General features: G+C 37.0%; 1 protein-coding gene across 1 annotated transcript in view; it reads left to right on the plus strand.

Annotated features, from left to right (window-relative positions):
- Positions 1-1,175: 1,175 nt before the first annotated feature.
- Positions 1,176-20,858, plus strand: part of LOC104281286 (1-phosphatidylinositol 4,5-bisphosphate phosphodiesterase zeta-1-like) — a gene marked incomplete at both ends in the record, with an annotated part of 31,035 nt that continues 11,352 nt past the window's right edge. The window contains 4 exons of the mRNA XM_009879235.1: positions 1,176-1,262; positions 8,720-8,962; positions 11,145-11,286; positions 13,175-13,288. Of these exons, the coding sequence (XP_009877537.1) occupies positions 1,176-1,262; positions 8,720-8,962; positions 11,145-11,286; positions 13,175-13,288 (586 nt within the window). The remainder of the gene's footprint in view (positions 1,263-8,719; positions 8,963-11,144; positions 11,287-13,174; positions 13,289-20,858) is intronic.

Consider the following 20,858-nt stretch of genomic DNA (forward strand, 5'->3'; position numbering starts at 1 on the left):
GTTAGTGTACCTGCTAATTTAGTTTTTGTTCCTTAGATTGAGAAATCTTCTGAAATTTAAATATGTCTTTGAAATGGAAACTTGAATCTACATTTTTTTGTCAATTACGATGTTGATGTAACTATTTCATCGAGTTCTATTACTGAAAAAATGTTCTCTCTTCCTCAGTGTGTTTCTTCCTAAGGCAGTGTTTCTCAGCTGGTGGCTTGAGATGCCTAGGATATTGTCAGAAAAAGCAATTAGATGGGAGTTGAAATTTTTATTGCAAACTCAAACAAATACATTCCCATTGTTCCAGTTCTTGCACATAATTTTCTTTCAAGGACAAAAGATTTTTTCTAATCTCTTGTAACACAAATACCTGCATACATACAAGATTGTTGTTTCAACACAACCCTTGTCAGTGATATATCAGATATATTTTATATCTTTTTTTACAGTAACTGAAAAAGGCACAATGCAAATGAGAACATGTGAAGGAAATACTCTCATAGGGAAACACAAAACAGAAAGTGATGTGTTTTTTGTAAATGATTTGTCATTTTTCAACTTGCATCGAAAAGGCACGCTAAAGTGTTACCACACTTTCATAGCTATGTTAGTTTAAATATTTTTAATGTATCTTAATAAATTTCTCAGTAAGCCAACATATTTTTCCTTACATTGTACCATTATATTTTTATATCATACTGTCCAATATCACGTTGCAATTTTGAAAACTATTCTCTAAATTAGAAAAAATATGATGTATATTAAACATGTGAGCTTGTTTTAAAGCTTCTCGAAGCATAGCTGCATTCAGTCTAATAGATGTCCAAGGATCAGATGTCCTCTGTAGTTAACATGAAATCAGTGTACTCCATCTGAATCATGGAGTCACAGAATCACACATGTAAAATATTACTTTCTAAGAGATACAATCCTTACCATATGTTTACTGTGATATAAGAAATTCATACTTCATATTTACATAGCTTAGAATTTTCACAAGTCAGTTCAGTAGAACTTTTGCCTGAAAAATCATTGTTGGATTCCACACTCATTCCTCACTTAAACATATGCTATTCAGGTGAGATCTATTCTATTGAACTTTTAATCTTTTGAAGTGATGTGAGATGTATTACAAATCTATGTAAGAGTTGACTAAATAATACCACTGTCCTCAGCTAACTTAGAAAAGTCTGAATTTAATAAATCATTGTGTTGAGAGTGAACAAGAATTAAGATCATCTCAATTTCTTTTAGCTGCTCTGATTGAGCGTGTAAGAAAAATTATTAGGATTTTATTTTGCAATGAAAATAGGTAGTTATAACTGAATTTATAGACAGATTATTAAGCTTGACTTTCAGCTCACATAGTTTTGAAGAACTGCTTTTGGTCCATGTTCAAAAGTTGTTTAGTGGCATCACATCCTTAAAGTTAAGGACCTGGGCAAATTCATTATCATTTGAGTGAGCCAGATGCTGGACTTAGACCTAAGCTTGCTTTACCTAAGTAGTGCAAAAGAGATGTTACAGAACCATAAATGATGAACTAAAAATACTGTTTGTGAGAAGGTTTCTTAGTGTAAAAAAACCCAGTTGTCACTTATATCATTTACTTTTCAACATTTTACAAGATGGAGCACTAGCGAAAATATGGTATGTTTCAATAGCAATCCAACTGGTAAAGCCACCTTGGGATGAAAACTGTATCAGAGCTATTAACACCAGTAACAGAGTAAAGATGTTGCTTTTTAAAGTCTTCTGATTTCTAATATAAGTCTAACAAAATATAGTATCAGGATTATTAAAATGCATTGGAATTACTCATATAGAAGATTGGTTCAACGCTATGATAAGTGCTCATTGGCATGGTTCAAGTGCAGAAAATACACTTACTTAGAGGCTGATAAGACTGGCAGCCTAATAACTCATTTTGAAAAAAATGACTACGAATAATGCACTCCAGGGAACTAATGTATCTGCCTACATGAGTGCTTTTACTAGCAAAATTCTTATCAGATAACTGTATCTATCTATATTATGTTCATACACAACAAAAAGGGAAAGCTTTGAAATCAGTTTCCTCTTTTGAAACTTTGCTATATAACTCATATATATTTATATGTGAACCTGTATCTTTCATTAAATATTGAAATGAAGTAAAAAAACTAACCTAGATTATTAGCTTTTTCCTTAGCATATTTTATTGGATATGCTTTTAAAATCTATTCCGGATATTAATTTAAAATTACAGTTTCTTCACTGTTGCTTCTTTTTTTTTAGACTTTTATATCACCTTACATTGAAACAAAAATAAAAATAGGTGGCAAATTGCTTATATGCTAAAATACACATAGAAACTGAGTTACTCTGAATTTAGAAGTTGTGGTATTTGGATTACAGTTACAGTGTTTTGACTCTATTTCCCCTAAAATTTTGTTTACCTTCTTTTGTCATCTTCACCTAACTTGAGTTGACCTCCACCCTCCTCCCTTCTGGCTGGGTCTTAGCAAGGAAAACGGGAAGGATTGAAAGGATAGAAAGTGTTTCACTCTTCATTGAAATTAACAATAACCATAGAGACATTTTTTATAATACGCTGTGTTTGAGATTATTCTGATCTAATAATATCCCTAGGGATACAGCACAAACCTCTTTACTGCCACATGTGCCTCGCAGGCCTACAAATGCAAAGGACGTACTTCTGTTCCTCAAGCCCTCTGACTGTCTGCATCACAGAAAGCTGTTGCTCATTTAGTCGTCACCTCCTGTGCTCATGACCTGTGCTATCGTCTTCTTAATTTGGCTTTTTTGTAACAACCTCCTTGTAGGATTCCTCAAAGATTTGACTCTGGACTACCCAGTTCAGTCCTCCTTCCCCTTTCTTTCAAATTACTTTGGCAAGGACCCTCAAGATCCACTTCCTTTCTGTCACATGAGACTGAAACCTTCTGTTTCCTGGGTGGGAAATCCTCCTTGTGTGACAGCTATTGTTGCTCCTAATTTTGCTCCTCCCACATGCAGCTCAGGCGAGGCTTCCTTTTAACACTCATTTCTCAATGCTCTTCAAGATCCAAACCAAATGGTGCTGTTGTCTGTACATGAAGTGCAGCACCACACAGCACTTCATAGAAACATTTATCAACTAAAAGTTCTTACCTGTATCTTGGAGATTTGGAGAGCTCCATGGAAATTATTTTCTCCTCTCTTGGCTGATCTATCTCTTACCTTCTTTCCTGAGTGTATTTTGGGCTACACGCATTCAGCCTAGATAATTGTGTTTGTCTGGAAGGAGGATTAAAATGCAGAGCCAACTCATTCTTAGGTATTTCCTTGCTCCACCTTTCATGCATGATGCGTCCTACCAGTGTAAGTCTAAGTGCAAACCACTAAAAGGTCCAGAAGAGAAAATTGGATGGTCACTGAAAGCTATTGTGCTCTGTTTCCTGTTGACATCATCTTGCCCTGAAATACAAAATCCAGAAAATTTCAGGAAAAGAGGTGCCTTTATTTGACCTCAGTCTTATGTTCAGACTGCAACTGACTGTACCAATACTGTTAATTCCCTGGAATATTACTGTATTATGTAGAACCTCAACAGACAATTCTTTCCTTACATGTGGAGTAGAGTAAAGAGAAGGCTTTTGCACTGTTTCTTCCTTTCACACACTCCTTACCCAATGGGACAAACTGAGAACACTCTCGAGCTTCACCAGTTTCTTCTACCCTACCTATCCTCTTGCCTCCTTCCCATGCAGATATTTTGCCTGTCAAAGCAACAGACCCACTACAATCTTCTCCTTGCAGTCTTGGCCACTATGGCACTTCTAAAGAGACTTCATGAATTTCCTCTAACATTCATTGAAATACCAAGTCTTCTGAGTCAGTTCCCACATTAAATTATATTTGGCGTCACTGACTGGTGACAGAGATCCGTGCTGGTTAGATCAACACTCCTGGATTATGCTCGCATAAAGTGACAGAACGTGCAACAGTTTGTAGATGACCTTAGAAAATATTAGAATCCCAGAAGTGAGATCAATTTTTAGTTACCCTGCTGAATCCTTCCTCTCTAATGGGATTGACATCTACTGACAACAAGTAAGAAAAAAGTAAGTCTCAAAGTAACATACAAAAAAGAATGTAAACACGTCGATGTTTTTGATGAAGGTTTGCTCCTCAATTTTGTATGTAGTACATCAACTCTTACACTGCTGGCATGATATGTACATATGAACTACTTAGGAATTTTTCATCATTTACAGGTTTCCTATCACAAAATTGAAAGAGATATTGATGCATTGTTAACTGAAAGTGAAGTGGCATCTACTGTTATTTTAAAAGTCATCTTTAATGTTTATCACACAGCTGCAAGGCCAATTACTGTGTTGTGATGCTCCAGAAGCATTTCTGGCCACAACCTCCAAAGTTTCTCCATAGTTAATAAAACCATGCTATCTAAATAAAAAGACCTATTTAATGATCTACTTGAGAAAGAGTCATAGAGGATCTGCAGTACAACTTTACACTCTCTGGGCATTCTAGATCCTGCTATTTAGGGGGAAAAACAGCTAACCCCATAGCCAGGATTCCTCCTTCACCTTTTTATTCAGCTATATCTACCAAGTGTGACAGTCTTTGACATCTAGATAGAACACGAGTTTAAGAGATTCATATTGATTGGTACTGGACTTTCTTGCTTTCTCCGTAAAGATCTGTCCCACTGAGACGGTTTCAAAACCTACTTGTACGTGCCTGTCTATAATCTCTGACAAGTTGGTTCTTACTGACTGTTTCGAATGTCTGAAAAAATGGTACCAGTCTAGTTAAACTATAGCTATATGATTCAATTTTCAGTCTAACCATCTCCAAATTTTTCTCTCCCATGTCTTTATAGGATCTTATAGTCTTATTTTCTTGTTTTTGAAAAGGTAGGACATGGAGCTTTTCACTCAGAAATTCAAGATCACAACTGCTTTAGCATATCAAATTCTGTTGCTTCAGTGCTGAAATTCGTTCCTATTTTTTGACCTACAAGTTACATATGCATATATCTTAACTAATTTTTTTGCGTCGGAAATATCTTTATTTTTTAGCAAGTCAAAAAACATTCTCGGTCCACTGTTGAAAACGTAACATGTCTTGGTGATGACCTCAAAATAATAAAGTCATTATTCTTTTCCATAAAATTTCTGGATTCTCTAGATTCTAGTGATAATTTAACAGAAGTCTCATCTGAGTCCCATGCTGTTTCTGGACATTGTATTGTATAGTCTTTTAGGGAATGTTGTTTTCCCAGAGATACATCAAACATGCACCAGTCATTTACCTGTTATTAAAAACTTCTTTGTATTGTAAGGCAACTTCGTAATGTAGTTAGAAATAAAATGCTGTCATACTTTTTATCATCAGCCAGGTGGGTTGATGGTTTATTTAGTATATAAAAGTCAGGTGTTTCTTTTGACAAGGTATCTTCCTGGAATATTGAACTGCAGTAGGGAATCCTATGGATGAGGGCCCTGAGTACACTGGAGTAATTATTTTAACCAACCTGTAACCATCTTTCTCTGTAATCATCCTTTGGATTCCCTTCCAGCCCACCTGCTAAATTTCAGTAAGGGAAGCTGTTCTCTTTTCAATAGTCATGACGAAACCCAGGGTTTGCATTTCTGAGAACTGAATTTTGTTTCTTTTTATATTAATTGCAATGATCAGTAGGTGGGTTTCCCCGAACCATTCCAAAACACTTGTGATTTTGTCTTGGAATCCTGTATTATATCAGCTATTCTGATGTGCGTTACGTATCATACTAACCATAATGCTTATTTAGTACAAGAACTAAGTTTTGTTCATTTAATTTTTTAAAATATTTGATCCAATTGGTTGAACTTGGAGCTTTTGCCAGACTCCAAGTTCCATAATGCTCTAAGGAAGACATATTATGTTTTAAATATTTAATGGTTTTAGTATGGTTACAGTTTATATATAATTACATAGTGAAAGTGCATTTTAATAATTCGTACTTATATTCAAACTGGAAGGAGAAGTTATAGTGAATGTTCAGCCTTTCAGCTCATTATCTGCTTAAAAGATTTAGACATTTGTACAAAAAGATGCTACATGTTTAACACTGTTAATTACAAATTAAAGAACTTGAATTTCACAGTAACTGATTTGGTAACCATACATTTATTATAAGGGGTTTTTTTAAAGATTTATTTGAAGGTCACTCTTGAAATCTGTATGTCTTTTTTTCAGTTCGTATTCAGTGATTTGGATTAGCTGCTATTGAAATCTACTTCTATCCAAAAAACAGTAAAATTTTTTCTTGCTAGAGTGTTTTCTGTAACTGTTTATCAAAAGATAGCTGTGATTTGAAAATATTATCTTTACGGAAAAAAAAAAAGAAAAATAAATGTTTGTCCTACTGCAGGGTATTTACATCTTTGCTAACAGTTCGTAAAGAGAATTTTAAAATCTGTCTGACTTAAAATATGGCCCATTTTTATATGATGACACAAACTACAGTCTTTTTCCACTTAAACCAAGCTTACATATAGGAGGCAGTAATATATTTACAGAAAGGTTTTCCTTCCCGTATATACCGGGTCTTTTTTTTTCAGTTTGTAGAATTAAATCTTACCTATGAAAAACAAAGTACAAGACCACAAGTGGATAGTATTTTATTTAAATATTGGGAAATATGAAGATGCAAAGGAAAATTCAGAACTCTTAAAACATATGAATGTAATTACTCATATTAAGATTCTTCTAAAAATACCAAGGGAAAAAAATGAATGTATCAATAAGAAATGAAGGAAGTGTTAACGGGCGGCCTTATTCTGGATCACCAGTACAGAGAGACTAATCACATCTTACACTAGCATGGCATTGATAGATATTAAGCTTAGGCTAGCTCATTCCACTGGCACACTGACAAACGACTGATACAAGATCTGAAGAGATAAGAAGAACATCAGCAGTGGAGATTGCAGTGTAAATATCTGGAATGTCAATTTCTTTGCCTATAGCTCTTGTTTCTATTATAAAGCTTTGGTTTTCTATATATGTTTCTGTCATCCATGCTTTTCATATTTACTTAATGGATCCTTTAAAATATAATGTTTGAGTTATATTTTATTTAATGGGTAAATATTTGTTCCTTATTTCTGTAACCTTCTCAGCAGTACAGGCTTCCTTTTCACCAGTGCTGTCCTGGTTTAAGAGCAGGATCAAAGCTCTTTGGAGCTCCTGGCACAGAGGGCAATTACAGTGGAGAAGCAGAGGCAGTTGTGCCTATGGGCAGGAGAGGATGGGTCAGCAGACCCAAATGGACCAACCGCAGTGTTCCTTCCCATGTGCTCAGTATTTAAGGGCCCGTAAGGAGAGTCCTGGGTCTTTCAGTGCTTGCTGTGCTGAAGGGATTGTCACTGGCTGTTTGTAATCTTTCCCTGTGCTGCCGGTGTTCCTGCCCACTGTTTCCACACTGCAGAGGAGCACCTTTTGTCAGAACAGGTTGTCTGCCCCTGCATCCCATGCTAGGTAGGAGCAGCACAGCTCCTTCTGTGGTTTTTTTGGTGCTCCGTCCTTGGGGCTCTGGACTCGGGTGCTCCATCTGCTATTGTCAAGTCCAGTCTGAGAATTTTCTGCTTGGGTCTTGTTTTAGTCCAGAAGGCATGGGTTCTCTATTAATTTTTTTTTTTTGTATCTTTGAATATATTTGCATGCTTGTATAACATCTGTATATAGTCCAACATCTTCACTGTTATTGTTAGTGTGATTTTTCTTTTTCATTAAACTGGTTCGAGTTTTTTTCAACCTCAGAATCTCTCTCCCTAGTTCCCCTGTTATGGGGTGGTGGTGGGATCACAGAGAATGTCCAAGATTAGTGGCCTGCCTAGCCTTAAATTTCAATAAGTGCATGTGAAGCTTAAGGAATACTTTTGTACATGACTCAAGTAAGTCCCGTTACTCGTTGGCAGTTCCTGTGTACAGAGGTAGAGATGAATGTCTGCTATACAATCGCTGTTGTACTATGAATGTTATTTCAGAAACCCAGGTTAAATTTATATTCATAGGATTATGGGTGCGTAGACAAAAGCCATCTTATTAGAAATTATAACATTTAATTGATTTTTTTCTTACATTCTATACCATGGAAGTTGAAACATGTCAATTTAAAAATAGTGAAACCTCTTGGGCAATGAATTACCAAACACTGTTAATTTTCTTAACCAGGTAAGATCAGCATAAGGATCCACTCAGTTTTAAATTCATATGCTAGGGATATGTGCACAAATGCACTAATCAAATAGGATAAAACATTTCTAGCAGCTGCAACAGTAGCTAAAAATAATTCAGATTAATATTAGATAAATGTCTATTGAGTCTCTATATAAAAATGAACTCATGTATAGCAAAAAAATAAACCTTCTATGTCTTACTTGGCCACCTTCTCTGACACTTTCCTCCTCAGTCTTGCTCACAGTTTCAGCATCTGTGTGATGGAGAGGCTTTTTTTGCTGTCATGGGGTTACCTGTTCACATTCTGTTCTGTTCTTTGATCCCCAGATTCCAGCTTGTTTTGCTTGGTTTTGATTTCTGCCTCACCTATATCTATCTTTATTTCATTGTGCTACCTCACTTCATGATGTGGATTAAATACCTATGTATGAAAACCTGAAATTAATCCATACATAATTCTAGTCACTACTGTTTAACCTCTTTTCTACAGGCATTAAAATCCAAAATTCTGATAAAAAATAAAATAATTGGAACAACTGAGGAAGGTACGCTCAGGAGAGAATTTGACAGCCATGGTGAGACAGGGGAAATTTCTGACTTCAAAAACATGGCAGAGGAAGATGAGACTGATAAAAAAGCCCCTATTCACAGGAGGAATGTTTCCAGAAAAAGAAAAAGTGAAAAGCAACATTCAACACCACCTCGAAAAAAGGTGAAGGTAACTTTTGTCTCAGTTGACTATAGAAAACACATTTATGCATGCTTTTTTTTTAAAAAAAAAATATTACCTTAAAACAGAGACTAAATTTAAAAGGTAATCTTTAAAATTACTTAGAAGAATATATATTTAAATAATATGCTTTAGCTCGAGGTTTCAGAGTTTTTCTGATTCTTACAGTGCACTCCAAATTGGGGCATATTTTAATATCGTAGTAAAAAGCAGCTCTTGTTCTCCCATCCTAAACTCCACCTATATTTTCCACTTTCACGCCTTGTGCTTGTCCCAGGTGTTCAATACCACAACAGATCTAAGATGAAGTTACCGAACTGCTTTGGTCTCATGGCCCTCCTGGAGCTGTGCATGGAGCACACTCATAGAAGTTCCTGATAAGGAAGGACAGAATTAATGCTTTCTTCCCATGATCCACCAGTCTATCTTGGAGATTTCATTTGAAGAGTTCTCATTCTCCTATTTTCTTTTGTTCTGGATTTATGTATGAAATTAGATGTAGAGCCCTGGTTGCCCTAAAACATATTTAAGCACTTTCAGAAGTGGTATTTTTATAGTTATCATGTAGAGACTTACCATGAAATGCTATTTCTGAGAGTGTAAAATTGGGATGTAATAGTTATTTTTGATAGACAGATTGAATTTATTTTTTTTAACCAAGTAATAATTCTGTGCCATGGAAATCTGTTTCTCCATCAGGGTTTGAACAGCTTTGTTCAAGTTTTCAAGCAGACGGGAAACACCCAGTACCCAGTCACTTTTGCATGTCATGAACCAATTCTCTGAATGAGGATAGACTAGTAATGATCCTTAGGGCTCAGTGTTTTTGCTGAGAGGCAGTGCCTCTTCCTCTCTGTCTCTTTAAGTAATTCAAAGGTCAGGATCGACGCTTCTTTCTCTTTCCATCTGTTATAGAGGAAAAATTCTGAGGGACGATGGAGTCATCTTCGAACAGGGAAGGCCAAATTTTCAGATTATAGGGTCACCTGTGTTTGTAACATCATGTTACAGATCAGAACACAGACCACATATGTCTTGATCAATAGCAGTACAACAGATGTCTGGTCACGTTTCACCGGCAGAAGAAACTAATTTATGATGAGGTCCTACTCTGTTGCTGTAATGAAGATGAGGGGAGCATCAGAGTCCACATCCAAGATACCCTAGTGATGCTGTTAGCTTCGGTCGAGTTACTGCCTTCCACATCCAGTGAGTCGTATTATTCAGAAGTTCTGTGACAGACTTCTGCTAGTCCTCATGGGATATGGCTCCAGAATAATTAATACCTTGAACTTTGAGTAGTTTAAGTATCACGAGCAGGCAATTCCTATTGTTTTGTTAGATGAGATTGTGCCTTTAAAAGCTTTAGGGAAATGTAAACATTATTAGCACCACTAGCTCTTTTCCACGTACTACTGATAATTAGCTCACAAATTCATGCTGAGTAAAATGAAGAGGTCACATAGCACCCCAGTTTAATATATAAGACTCTGGTAAAATTTTAGCTGCTTCAATGTGCAGCAGCCTTTAATTTTTGCTTGCTTTGGTAATGGAACAAGACTAAACAAAGACTTTGGCCAAAGAACTTTCCATCTTAATTAAGAACAGTGTTTTCCCAACTTCAGAGCAATGTTTGGAGGAATATACCTACGACTGATTTGCTTGGCATGGCAGAATATTGTTCTGTTAGTCTACGTTTTGTAGTTGAGTTTGTGCTATTGATACATTGATTAACCTGCACTTTTTTAAAATTATTTTTCACCAGTACTTCCTACCAATATATCTTTTCTAGTACTTTAAGTATGTAGCAATATAAAGTTGGATGTAGTCTTTAAACAAGTAATGTTAAGACACACGGAAAAGTAAATTAATTTACATACCAGTCTCAGAAGATGAGAAATTATAAAGCTGTCCAACAGAAAATTGTTCTAAGAAGCACTGGAAGTGTCTTTCCATTTACTCTACATTTACTGTGATGAACATAGACACAACCTTAATCGCCTCTGACTGGATCAACTCTCACTATCAAAAGTCATATGTGAAGATAAAATATTAATTGTGGCACATTTTCCCATGCTTTATGTGTCCAAAAATGATATTTTCTTCTGAATTGTTAGTAATAATAATGACAAAATGTCTTATTTTCATTTTTTATTCTTCCATTATTTTATGTTATGATTATTAGATGAGGACGACCTTGTCAGACCTTGTGATTTATACCAAATCTCAGGAGTTTGTGAGCTTTGATCATTCCCCAAGTAATCAGCAGTGCTATGAAACTAATTCATTTGTAGAGACTCGAGCACAAAGATTTGTTAGACGTTCAGGTAATTTATTTTTATTTAATCAGATAAAAGTTACAATGTTGCTATGATTTACTGCCTAGGGATTGGAAGGGTTAAAATTTTTTAAAATTTTTTTTAAACCCATTCATACAATTTTATTTGCTTGATTTTATATCATTGTTTTAGAAATACTATCATTTGCATTCTTTATTTCACTTGGGTTTGGATATTAGGAAAAACTTCTTCAAGGAAAAACTTCTTCACCCAAAGGGTGGTGGAGCACTGGAAGGAGTTGGCGAGGGAGGTAGTGAAGTCATCATCCCTGGACGTGTTTAAAAAATGGCTGGATGTGGCACTTCGGGAGAGGGTTTGGTGTTACGGTGGTGCAGGGCTGTAGGTAGGACTTGATGATCTTAAGGTCCTTTCCAACCTTGGTGTTTCTATGATTCTCAAATTGAAAATCATCTTTGTTTCAATCTCATGTAGCTTTACAAGAACAAATATTAAAACAGTTCATAAAATATGTGAACACCTTTTAATTAATTGTTTTCTGCACCAAGTAATTAAAAAGTTATGGTCGGTCCCCTCCAGCCTAGACCATTCTATGATTCTATCATTCTATGATTCTATGATTCTATGATGCTATGATACTTGAAAATGTGTGAAATGGATGTCACATCCTCGCGTATGGTTTGTAGTACTGGAGTTGGGCATGTAGCTTTGATGATAACTGCAGATAAGAGAACCCGCACTGGAGGAGATGAATAAACCCCATAGCAGGATTGACTGGACCAGATCTTTCATACCTGCCAAGTTGGATTATTCAAGACTCGTCCTGTGTTGAAGCGTCTCCATTTGGTGCAGCCAATGCTGTTTTAACTCCAGCTGTCTGCCAACAGCCTTGAAGGAACATTGAGAACAGTGATCTGCGACTCTGAGGATAAAGTCTGCCACAGGCCCATTCTTTCAGAGCCAGCCCAGCTGCCATCCACTGCTTTGTGGAGGTGATTCAGTGGTGGTTAGGTGAATGGTGCTGAGTGGCATCAAAACAAGTAGGCTTCTGCCAGTTGTCCGTAGTCACCATCCTCTCTAGTACCTCTAGCAATCTAGGGAACATGAAAGTAGTTCTATTACAAAAACAACAACAACAACAAAAGACGGAGGGGTGTCGGGGGGGATGGGAAGGATTAGAGTAATGACCCTGGAAAGATAAGTATTTAATTACTAAAATCAGGAATAGTTTAGGTAACTCATCTGAAGTTCTCCATATCTGTGTAGTATATGCCTTTGTGAGAGGGAACACTGCTAGGAGGAAGAAAATCAGCTCACTTGAATAGTTAATATCTTCTGAAGATTATAAAGGAACCAATTAATTGTCTTTTAGAAATGTGCTGGTCTTGAGATCATTCAGTCATTTTATTTAAACCTCAAAAGAGCGATCAAGCTGAGATTGTCTTGGGATGATTTTTTTTCCCATTAAAGTACTAAAGAATGAGTGGGCTTTTGATCAGTTTTCTGTTCTGTCTTTTCATTTTCCATGAGAACACAGTGGGCTTTAGTGTGAAAATTGTATATTTACCTAACAACTGGGTCAGGAAACGGACTATTTCCATGAAGGAATGATTCTTGGCCATTGAAACTTTAGCAGAAGTCTGTACTATACACAGGAATACTATCAGTTTCAAATATACACAAAAATGTTAAGATTTTAAGGTAGAATTTTAGCCATATCTCAGAGTGGCCCATATTCTAACATTAGTATGCATAAAAATGTGCTAAAATTGAAGTACATAGATAGGATGTACTCTCATTCTGTAAAAAAACCCTTAAAATTGTTGGATTGGATTATTATATCTTATTATTATTTATTCAAATAGGTCCTCTTCATTAATAAACTCTTTCTTACCAAGGTTTTATTCTTTTTTTTCAGCTAAAGAGTTTATTTCACATACTTCAAGATTCATTGCAAGAATCTACCCCAAAGCAACCAAAACCTCCTCAAATTATGAACCTCATAAGTTCTGGAATGTGGGGTGTCAAATGGGTATGTACATTCGCAGAGACTGTTACATGCCAGACCATAGAAATATAAAAGTTTTTCCTTTCAGTAGCACTTTTTCTGTTACCTAAGCCACATATTTTCACTCAGTGACATCGCTTTCATGTTGTGCTATCCAAACTTCTCACAGAATACAAGAATTCTGGTCTATAATAACAGAGGAATATTATTTTCATATATTTAGTTTTTTAATTAGTTACATATAGGTCTTAACTAATTAAAAATATAATTTTCTCTTAAATAGCTATATCTTATGCCAAATATCCGAGTTTATTAAAGTTCATTTATTTGAACTACCTTTTTCCTCCTGGACAGTAAGGACACTAAGTTTTGAACCTTATTTTGTGTTACTCATAGCCCTAAGACTTAATGAAGCATAATTTTAACTTGTGAAAAATTGTTGACAAGCAACATATAAACATATAAACAACTTTCAAGAGCTAAACCAGTATTTTCTTCTTTTTCTTCATATGTTATCTTATTTTTAATTAATAATTCTATGATATTTATCTATAGGTATCTGTAAGGAGAATCCAAATGATAATTTATATTTTGCTGAGCATCTGTTTGGGCTGAAATTGTTTTAACTATGCTACCTTAGGTTTTGAGGTAAAAGAATATGTGCTATGCATTAAACATTGTACTGCCAATCCCCCCCTATATTTATAATATACCTTTCAAGAAAATGAAAATAGATTACATTCTTTTGCATGCTATATTAATCAAATTCCATAACCTCTCTGTTTATTTGCCAGCTGTGGCTAAGGCATAAATAGAGTACGTTTTACAAGAGAAAAAAGAAATGGCAGGTTTTTATTTAATTTTCATGCTTCTTTTTTCATTGTTTCTCTTTTTTTATTATTTCTCTTAAAAAAAAAAATCTTTTTCAGCTGAGGTCTAACAGTCTTTATAGCTACTTTGCAGTCAGTGGGGGAACAGAAGCCACTGCCTGTTTAGCTAAGGGTGGAAACTGTTGTTATGCAAGGGTGGAAACTGCTGTTGTGCAATTGTATTTGCTTTTTCCTAAGCTTATCCTATACCATTGAACTACAAGAGGTGATGGAAAGATACGTATGTGTGATTTAGAAATTTTTACACAGCAACGGAAGTGACATCTGAAGGATCTGTGGGTTTTCAACTGTTTTGTGCAACTGGAGTGGCACAGGTGCAGGAAATACGGGCACAACAATTAATATTGGTGCCCAAAATTCACATATATGCTACTGCAGAGAAGCACTCCTGAAGAAGCATGCTCCTGATCAGAAGAAAACCCAGGTACTGCTGGGAGTCTCCAGTGGCTATATTGATGCTTGTCAACTTAATTTCCAGTACAAAGCATATTAGTTCTCTGAGCAATGAAATAACAATAACTTCTGTTTCATTTTAAGTTATTTTACAGTTTGAAATTATTAAAAATAAGCATGACTTCCGTAATCAGCAGGCTTTGAAAAACCTCTTACCTGTAAGCACTTTCTCTTTTTAATGGCTTTAGAGGGAATCTTGCTTTCATCTTTTTGTTCTTCAGTTTAAAATATTCTCAGACAGTATTTTCTATATCTGCCTGCTACAGCTTCTTCAGCCTTAGGTATAGAATAGCATTTCTTTGCGTCCACATACATATTCTGTCTCTTACTCTGATTCTATACCAAGGCCACCTGACGGAGACTGTGGGGTGAGCAGGGCAGTTTGCTGCAGGCTCCCAGTTCTGAGAGGTGAAAGTTCTGGCCTCACCTTGTTATGTTACAGTGCACACCCATACAGAGACAGGCACAGATTTCACTTTGCCTGTAGGGCCCTGGGGCTCAAGTGCACCCTTGCTCCAGGCTCTCTTTTTCACTTTCTCAGCTCCCAGAACATCTTCTGTTTCAAGTTACCCTCTCAAAACTGTTTTTAACAGTGTGCTATTTCCAATCAATCATACGCATGCATATTATTTACTGTTTAACTCCCTAACGTATCCCCAGCTATTCTCCTATGGTTATAGAACTTGGAAGGAGCATCACGTCTCAGCTTTCACTAAGATATTGCTGTTCTCACATTTGTGGCTCTGGCAACAAATTGTGGAGGAAATCCCTAAGTCTAAACTTCTTAACGTTTGCTGAACCCACTCCAAACTACGCCATGTTGTCAGCGCCACAAAGTGGCATTTTTGGGAAAAAATGAGTAGGGAGATTGTGTGAATTCGGCCGCTCTGTGCTGACTCTTCCATGAAAGAACTGAAATGTACTCAGACTCCCTTGAGACTATCTCATTGTTACAAATTCTACTTCTCATCCTGGCTGTTAATCTTGAGATATAGCTTTTCAGCAACAGTTGGAGTAAAAAAAAATGTTAGTTAGTATAAATTTTGTTTGTGTCTGTCATTATAAATGTTTATTTTACACAAAATCACAGAATTGTGGGATTTGGAAGGGACCTCTAGAGATCATCTAGTCCAACTCCCCTGTTAAAGCAGGATTGCTGAAAGCACATCACACAGGACTGCATCCAGGTGTGTTTTGAAAGGCCCCAGAGAAGGAGATTCCACAACCTCTCGGGCCAGCCTCTGTCACCTTCACAGTAAAGAAGTTCTTCCTTAGATGAAAGTTCCTGTGTTCCAGCTTGTGACCATTGTCTCTTATCTTGTCATTGGGCACTACTGAAAACAGTCTGGCTCCCTGCACCCGCCCTTTAGATATTTATAGAGGTTTATAAGGTTTCCTCTCAGCCCTCTGTTCTCCAGGCTAAATAATCCCATCTCTCTCAACCTTTCCTCGTAAGAGAGATACTCCAGTCCCCAGCCCTCTAGTCCTCTCTAGCCCTCCTCTGTACTTTCTGCAGTAGTTTCCTGTCTTTCTTGAACTGGGGAGCCCAGAACTGGGCACGGTATTCTAGATGTGACCTCACCAGGGCAGAACAGAGGGGGAGGATGACCTTCCTTAACCTACTGGCTGCCACAAGGGCACATTGCTGTCTCGCTGTTAACTCACTGTCTACTAGGACTTCGAGATCCTTCTCCTCACTGTGCTTTCCAGCAGGTCTACCCTTAACCTACAGTGGTGCGTGGAGTTGTTCCTCCCAAGGTGCGGGACCCTGCATTTGCATTTGTTGATCTTCATTGGGTTCCCCTCTGCCCAGTGCTTCAGCCTGCCCGGGTCATGCTGGATGGCAGCACAGCCCTCTGGTGTGTCAGTCACACCTGTCAGTTTTGTATCGTCAACAAACTTGCTGAAGATACGCTCTGTCCCCTTGTCTAGGTCATTGATGAATATGCTGAATAAGATTGGACTCGGTAATGGCCCATGAGGAGCACTGCTGGTTACAGGCCTCCAACCCGTGGAAGTGTTCAAAACCAGGCTGGATGGAGCATTGAGCCACCTGATCTAGTAGAAGATGTCCCTGCCATGGTGGAAGGGTTGGAACTAGATGATCTTTGAAGTCCCTTCCATCCCAAAGCATTCTATGATTCTAATTTGGGCCTGTTCCATTGACCATAACCCTCTGGGCTCTGTCACACAAACTTGGACCTGGACTAAGCCACTGCTCGAAGTATTTTACCGTTACCTCACCATTTGAAATCAGGTTGATTATATTTTGTCCTTGCAGTTGACCCTCACTTAGCTTGATGCCATGCTATTGCTGGATTATTTTCCTGGGGTGGTGCACTCTCTGTGTACTGTTTATATGGCTATTAAAAAGTAGTGTTTGTTTCATGATTAGAGGAAGCACTGGCCAGAGAACCTTAATTTAAAACAGAATTAATCTCTCAGGCTTATCATACTGCAGTTTACTAGTTTTCTTTCTAGTCTGTAAGTCTCCACGCTGATCTCTGCAAAGAACGTCCATTTGTTAGATATCAAACAAGACTGAGGTCTTTCAAAATGACTGCACTGATTGTTGACTCAGAGTAAACCTTCCTGAAAAGTCATTCTAAACATTGGTATACAAAATATATGATTTTTGCTGTATAGGGACTTTGGGCCCCTTCCTGGGAGAATTAAAAATACGCAGGAAGTGGTTAGGGTTGCCCTCTTGGTCACATCATTTGCGTCTTAATTTAAAGAAACATTTTTCTCGTGGGAATAGGCTGATTATAAGCAATTCTCCACATATATTATTTCCAAGCCGTGTCAGTTCTATTCTTGCTTCCCTAATCTGGTTTAGATAACTGTTTGTCAGAAATATAACCAAACTTCACAATGCAACTTCCAAAGCTCTGCTCAGCGAATCTTCTGCTGATACCATTCCACTGATTTAACATAGATATTTATAAAAAAATTTTGTGTCTGTCCTATGTCCGTTTAGCCCACACATCCTATCTGCCACTGCACTCTGCATCCCATGCACAGTTATCCCTCCAGATCCCTCCTACTCCTTTCCTAAAACTGTTCACTCCTAATGTCACTGTTCTTCTTCCTCAGCTCCTTTCACCCTCCCCACACCTGCTCACTTACCCTTCTCACTTACCTCTAGGTTCACTTAACATCCATAATTATTACGGCTGGGCAAAGAAAGTGTATTAAATTTTCTTTAAACCTACATATAATATTCCCTGCCAGGCGTCTGCATCATGTAAATAGTAAGAGTTAAGTTATTCCTTCACTTCCTCTAGTGATAGATGCAAAACTGTGCTCTCTTCTGTACCTTGCCAGCAATTTTCTCTAAATTCATTGGAATGTATTAACTCAGAGCAGCCTGATACTCAGCTAAAGCAGGATGAAATGGTCCAACAGGGTCAAGATTCACTGGGGCCAAGGACAAGAATTATGTAATTGTGTAAACCTAATTTCCAGGAGAAGGAAAGTTAAAGACTAGAGTGAAAACCACGGAGTTTCCACAAAATCACCTTTGGATATCACTGTGCATTCAATGTCCATTGTCTACAAATTGAGACTCATAAGAACAGGATTTTTGTGAACAAAGAGGTCTTATGGAGAAAAACACCTACAATAACTTTTTATAGTGTGGGAAAATTAGTATGCCTCCTGCATACAACTGCAGTGTGGCACTGGAAAGAACTGGTTTGGCATATGAATATCTCCTTTTTATGTAGTGAATAGAATGGAATGTAAAGATTTATGCAGGGAAAGAAAATTCAGGATAGTTATTTAAATAAACAGATAACAATTGTATTACATTGAGTGAGAAAAACTGAGGAAAAAAAAAGCAAACCAAAAGAAAATGTCAGCGAAAATAAAAACAGGAGCACTTAAATATCTATTTGGATGCATCCTTTGCGTGCAGTAGAAAACATTATCCATATATCAAAACAATCTACGGTAGTGACCAAAACATGTCATAAGTTATATGAGAAAGCTATGGTATGACAGATACAGAATTTTCTTTTAGAAGGGGTTATACAGAGCATATGTTTTCTAGAGCACTTGTAAAAATTAGTATGCTACTGTGAAGGTTCCATTCTTTGTATGATGTATTTTTTTATCATGGATTTTTTGGCATGTGACATCAAAATGCAGCTTGGTAATTTTGTCACATCTGTTTTGTGACTAAACCTGATGTGCAATAATATAGCAAAATGTAATATCTAAAAATATGAGTGATAGAGTTCTCTAACTAGTTCTGATTTTAATCTCTGGAGCTACCTAGGGAAAAGAAACCCACTTATTTAGCTCTTGGTATGTCTCACCTCTGCAACTTAAATTTGCCATCAGGTCAGGATCATTAATTTACTTGGGAATTTTCAGAAAACTGGAGACAACAGGAGTGATTTTTTTTTTCTTTCTAAGTAAAAAGGTTATGTATGATCACGTGAGGTTTAGAAATTCTCACAATCTTACTGAACACTGTATACTTCAGAATATGTGGTGGAGTGTCAACTTTGGAATTTTTGAAATAATGAAACTCAATTTAAGGAAAAACACAGGCTCTTCTGTTAAGATGGTGGAATACTACTTTTTCTTAGAGATTAAATTATTTCTTTAGCATCATAATTTTATACTCTTGGTTATTTTTACTGAAATTTTTTTTAGATCATAGCAAAACTGTAAAGCAAACATTTTCTACGACAGGGCTTTTTTCAACAGCTGATGCAACATCTGAACTAAACTGAGAATATACATTACACTGCAGCTTCAAATTGTTGTTGTTTGAATTTTAGTGAAATCTGTAAAAATGACATGATTTAATATTTTTATTTTTATGTCCAATTAGGTTACCGGAATGCCTTAAAGCTCTTTGCAGTATACATTACTGTTTTGCAGTATACACTATTGCTGTTAAATACTAAGTAAGCACTCTTAAGCTAGCATCATGATCCTTAAAACCTTGCAGATTATCTACTAAATATCAACTATGACATGGAAAAGACAGATACGTCACAGCATTTAACCTTTGTTCATTCTGCATCTAAAAGCCTAGTAGTTAGTCTCCAGGAATCAGACAGAGCTTCATCCATCTTTCAAAAATATTATCCAGATTTTGTCCCAAACTAAATTCTTCTTCTGCTCAAAGGCAGGAGAAGAATCGGCCACTCCCTACACCCCATGGCAAAAACATGCCCAGGCTGTTCTGTACAGTTATCCTTAGACCTCATTCTTTGTTTAGGCTTGCTATGCTATTACCCCACAACTGACTCATGGAGAATATGCCATAAGAAAGACAGGAAAGATTTCCTGTTAGCTCCTAACCCAAGCAATGCCCTGGAAGAATGAAATGAGAGAAGGCATAGAAAAATATCTCTTGGCTGGATATTTTCTCTCATTGAGGTTTCAAGGAGAGAACTAGTTACCCTAAGTCCACTGCAGAAAAGGTGTGAGGGTCAATATTTATATTATTGCTGCTTCCCTAACATGGTTTTAACAGTCCAAATACTCATCTTTAGGAAGTGAGAACTAGATCTTGCACAACTGACATAAATCTTACTAAGTACTGTTGAATAGTGTGTTGTGGAAAGATGCCAAACAAAAGTGCTTTTATTATTAACAAAATCACATAGATTGGGGAAAAAATAAATCTCCAACTGTAATAGGCCTACCTAGCGATCACAGTTTATAAAACCCCACAGAAAGGGTTGCCTCTTCTCTTACCTTTTGCTCCCTTAAGTCCCCAGCTCAATGGGACAGCTGTTAGAATTGCAGACTCCATGGATACTTAAAGTTTGGACCCATTTTTGGTTATGTTGTCCCTTAAACTCATTGATTAGCTCCTCATGAGCCTTAGTGGGACAGCTAACTCATATGTAGACATCTGCAAGTTAGGTGGGACAATATCACCCTGACATATCATGGAATCATAGACTGGCCTAGGCTGGAAGGGACCTCAGAGATCATTTAATCCAACCTCCCTGTCACGGGCAGGGACGCCTCTCAACTAGATCAGGCAACACATGGGGACCGACTGGGGATCGAACCTGCGGCGTTGGTGTTATCAGCACCACGCTCTAACCGGCTGAGCTAACAGGCCCCCTAATATGAAGCTACCTAAATACACTCATCTTTCCTCTGGAGTGGTTCCAAGGGCTAGGAGGTATTTTGTGTGATGTTTTCATGGTTTTTTTTGTTTGTTTTTCTTTCTTCCCACAGGAACATGTCTAAGTTCCAAGTTTATGACAAAGCTC

This window comes from Apaloderma vittatum, unplaced genomic scaffold, assembly GCF_000703405.1.
Source record: "Apaloderma vittatum isolate BGI_N311 unplaced genomic scaffold, ASM70340v1 scaffold3282, whole genome shotgun sequence".
NCBI lineage: Eukaryota > Metazoa > Chordata > Aves > Trogoniformes > Trogonidae > Apaloderma > Apaloderma vittatum.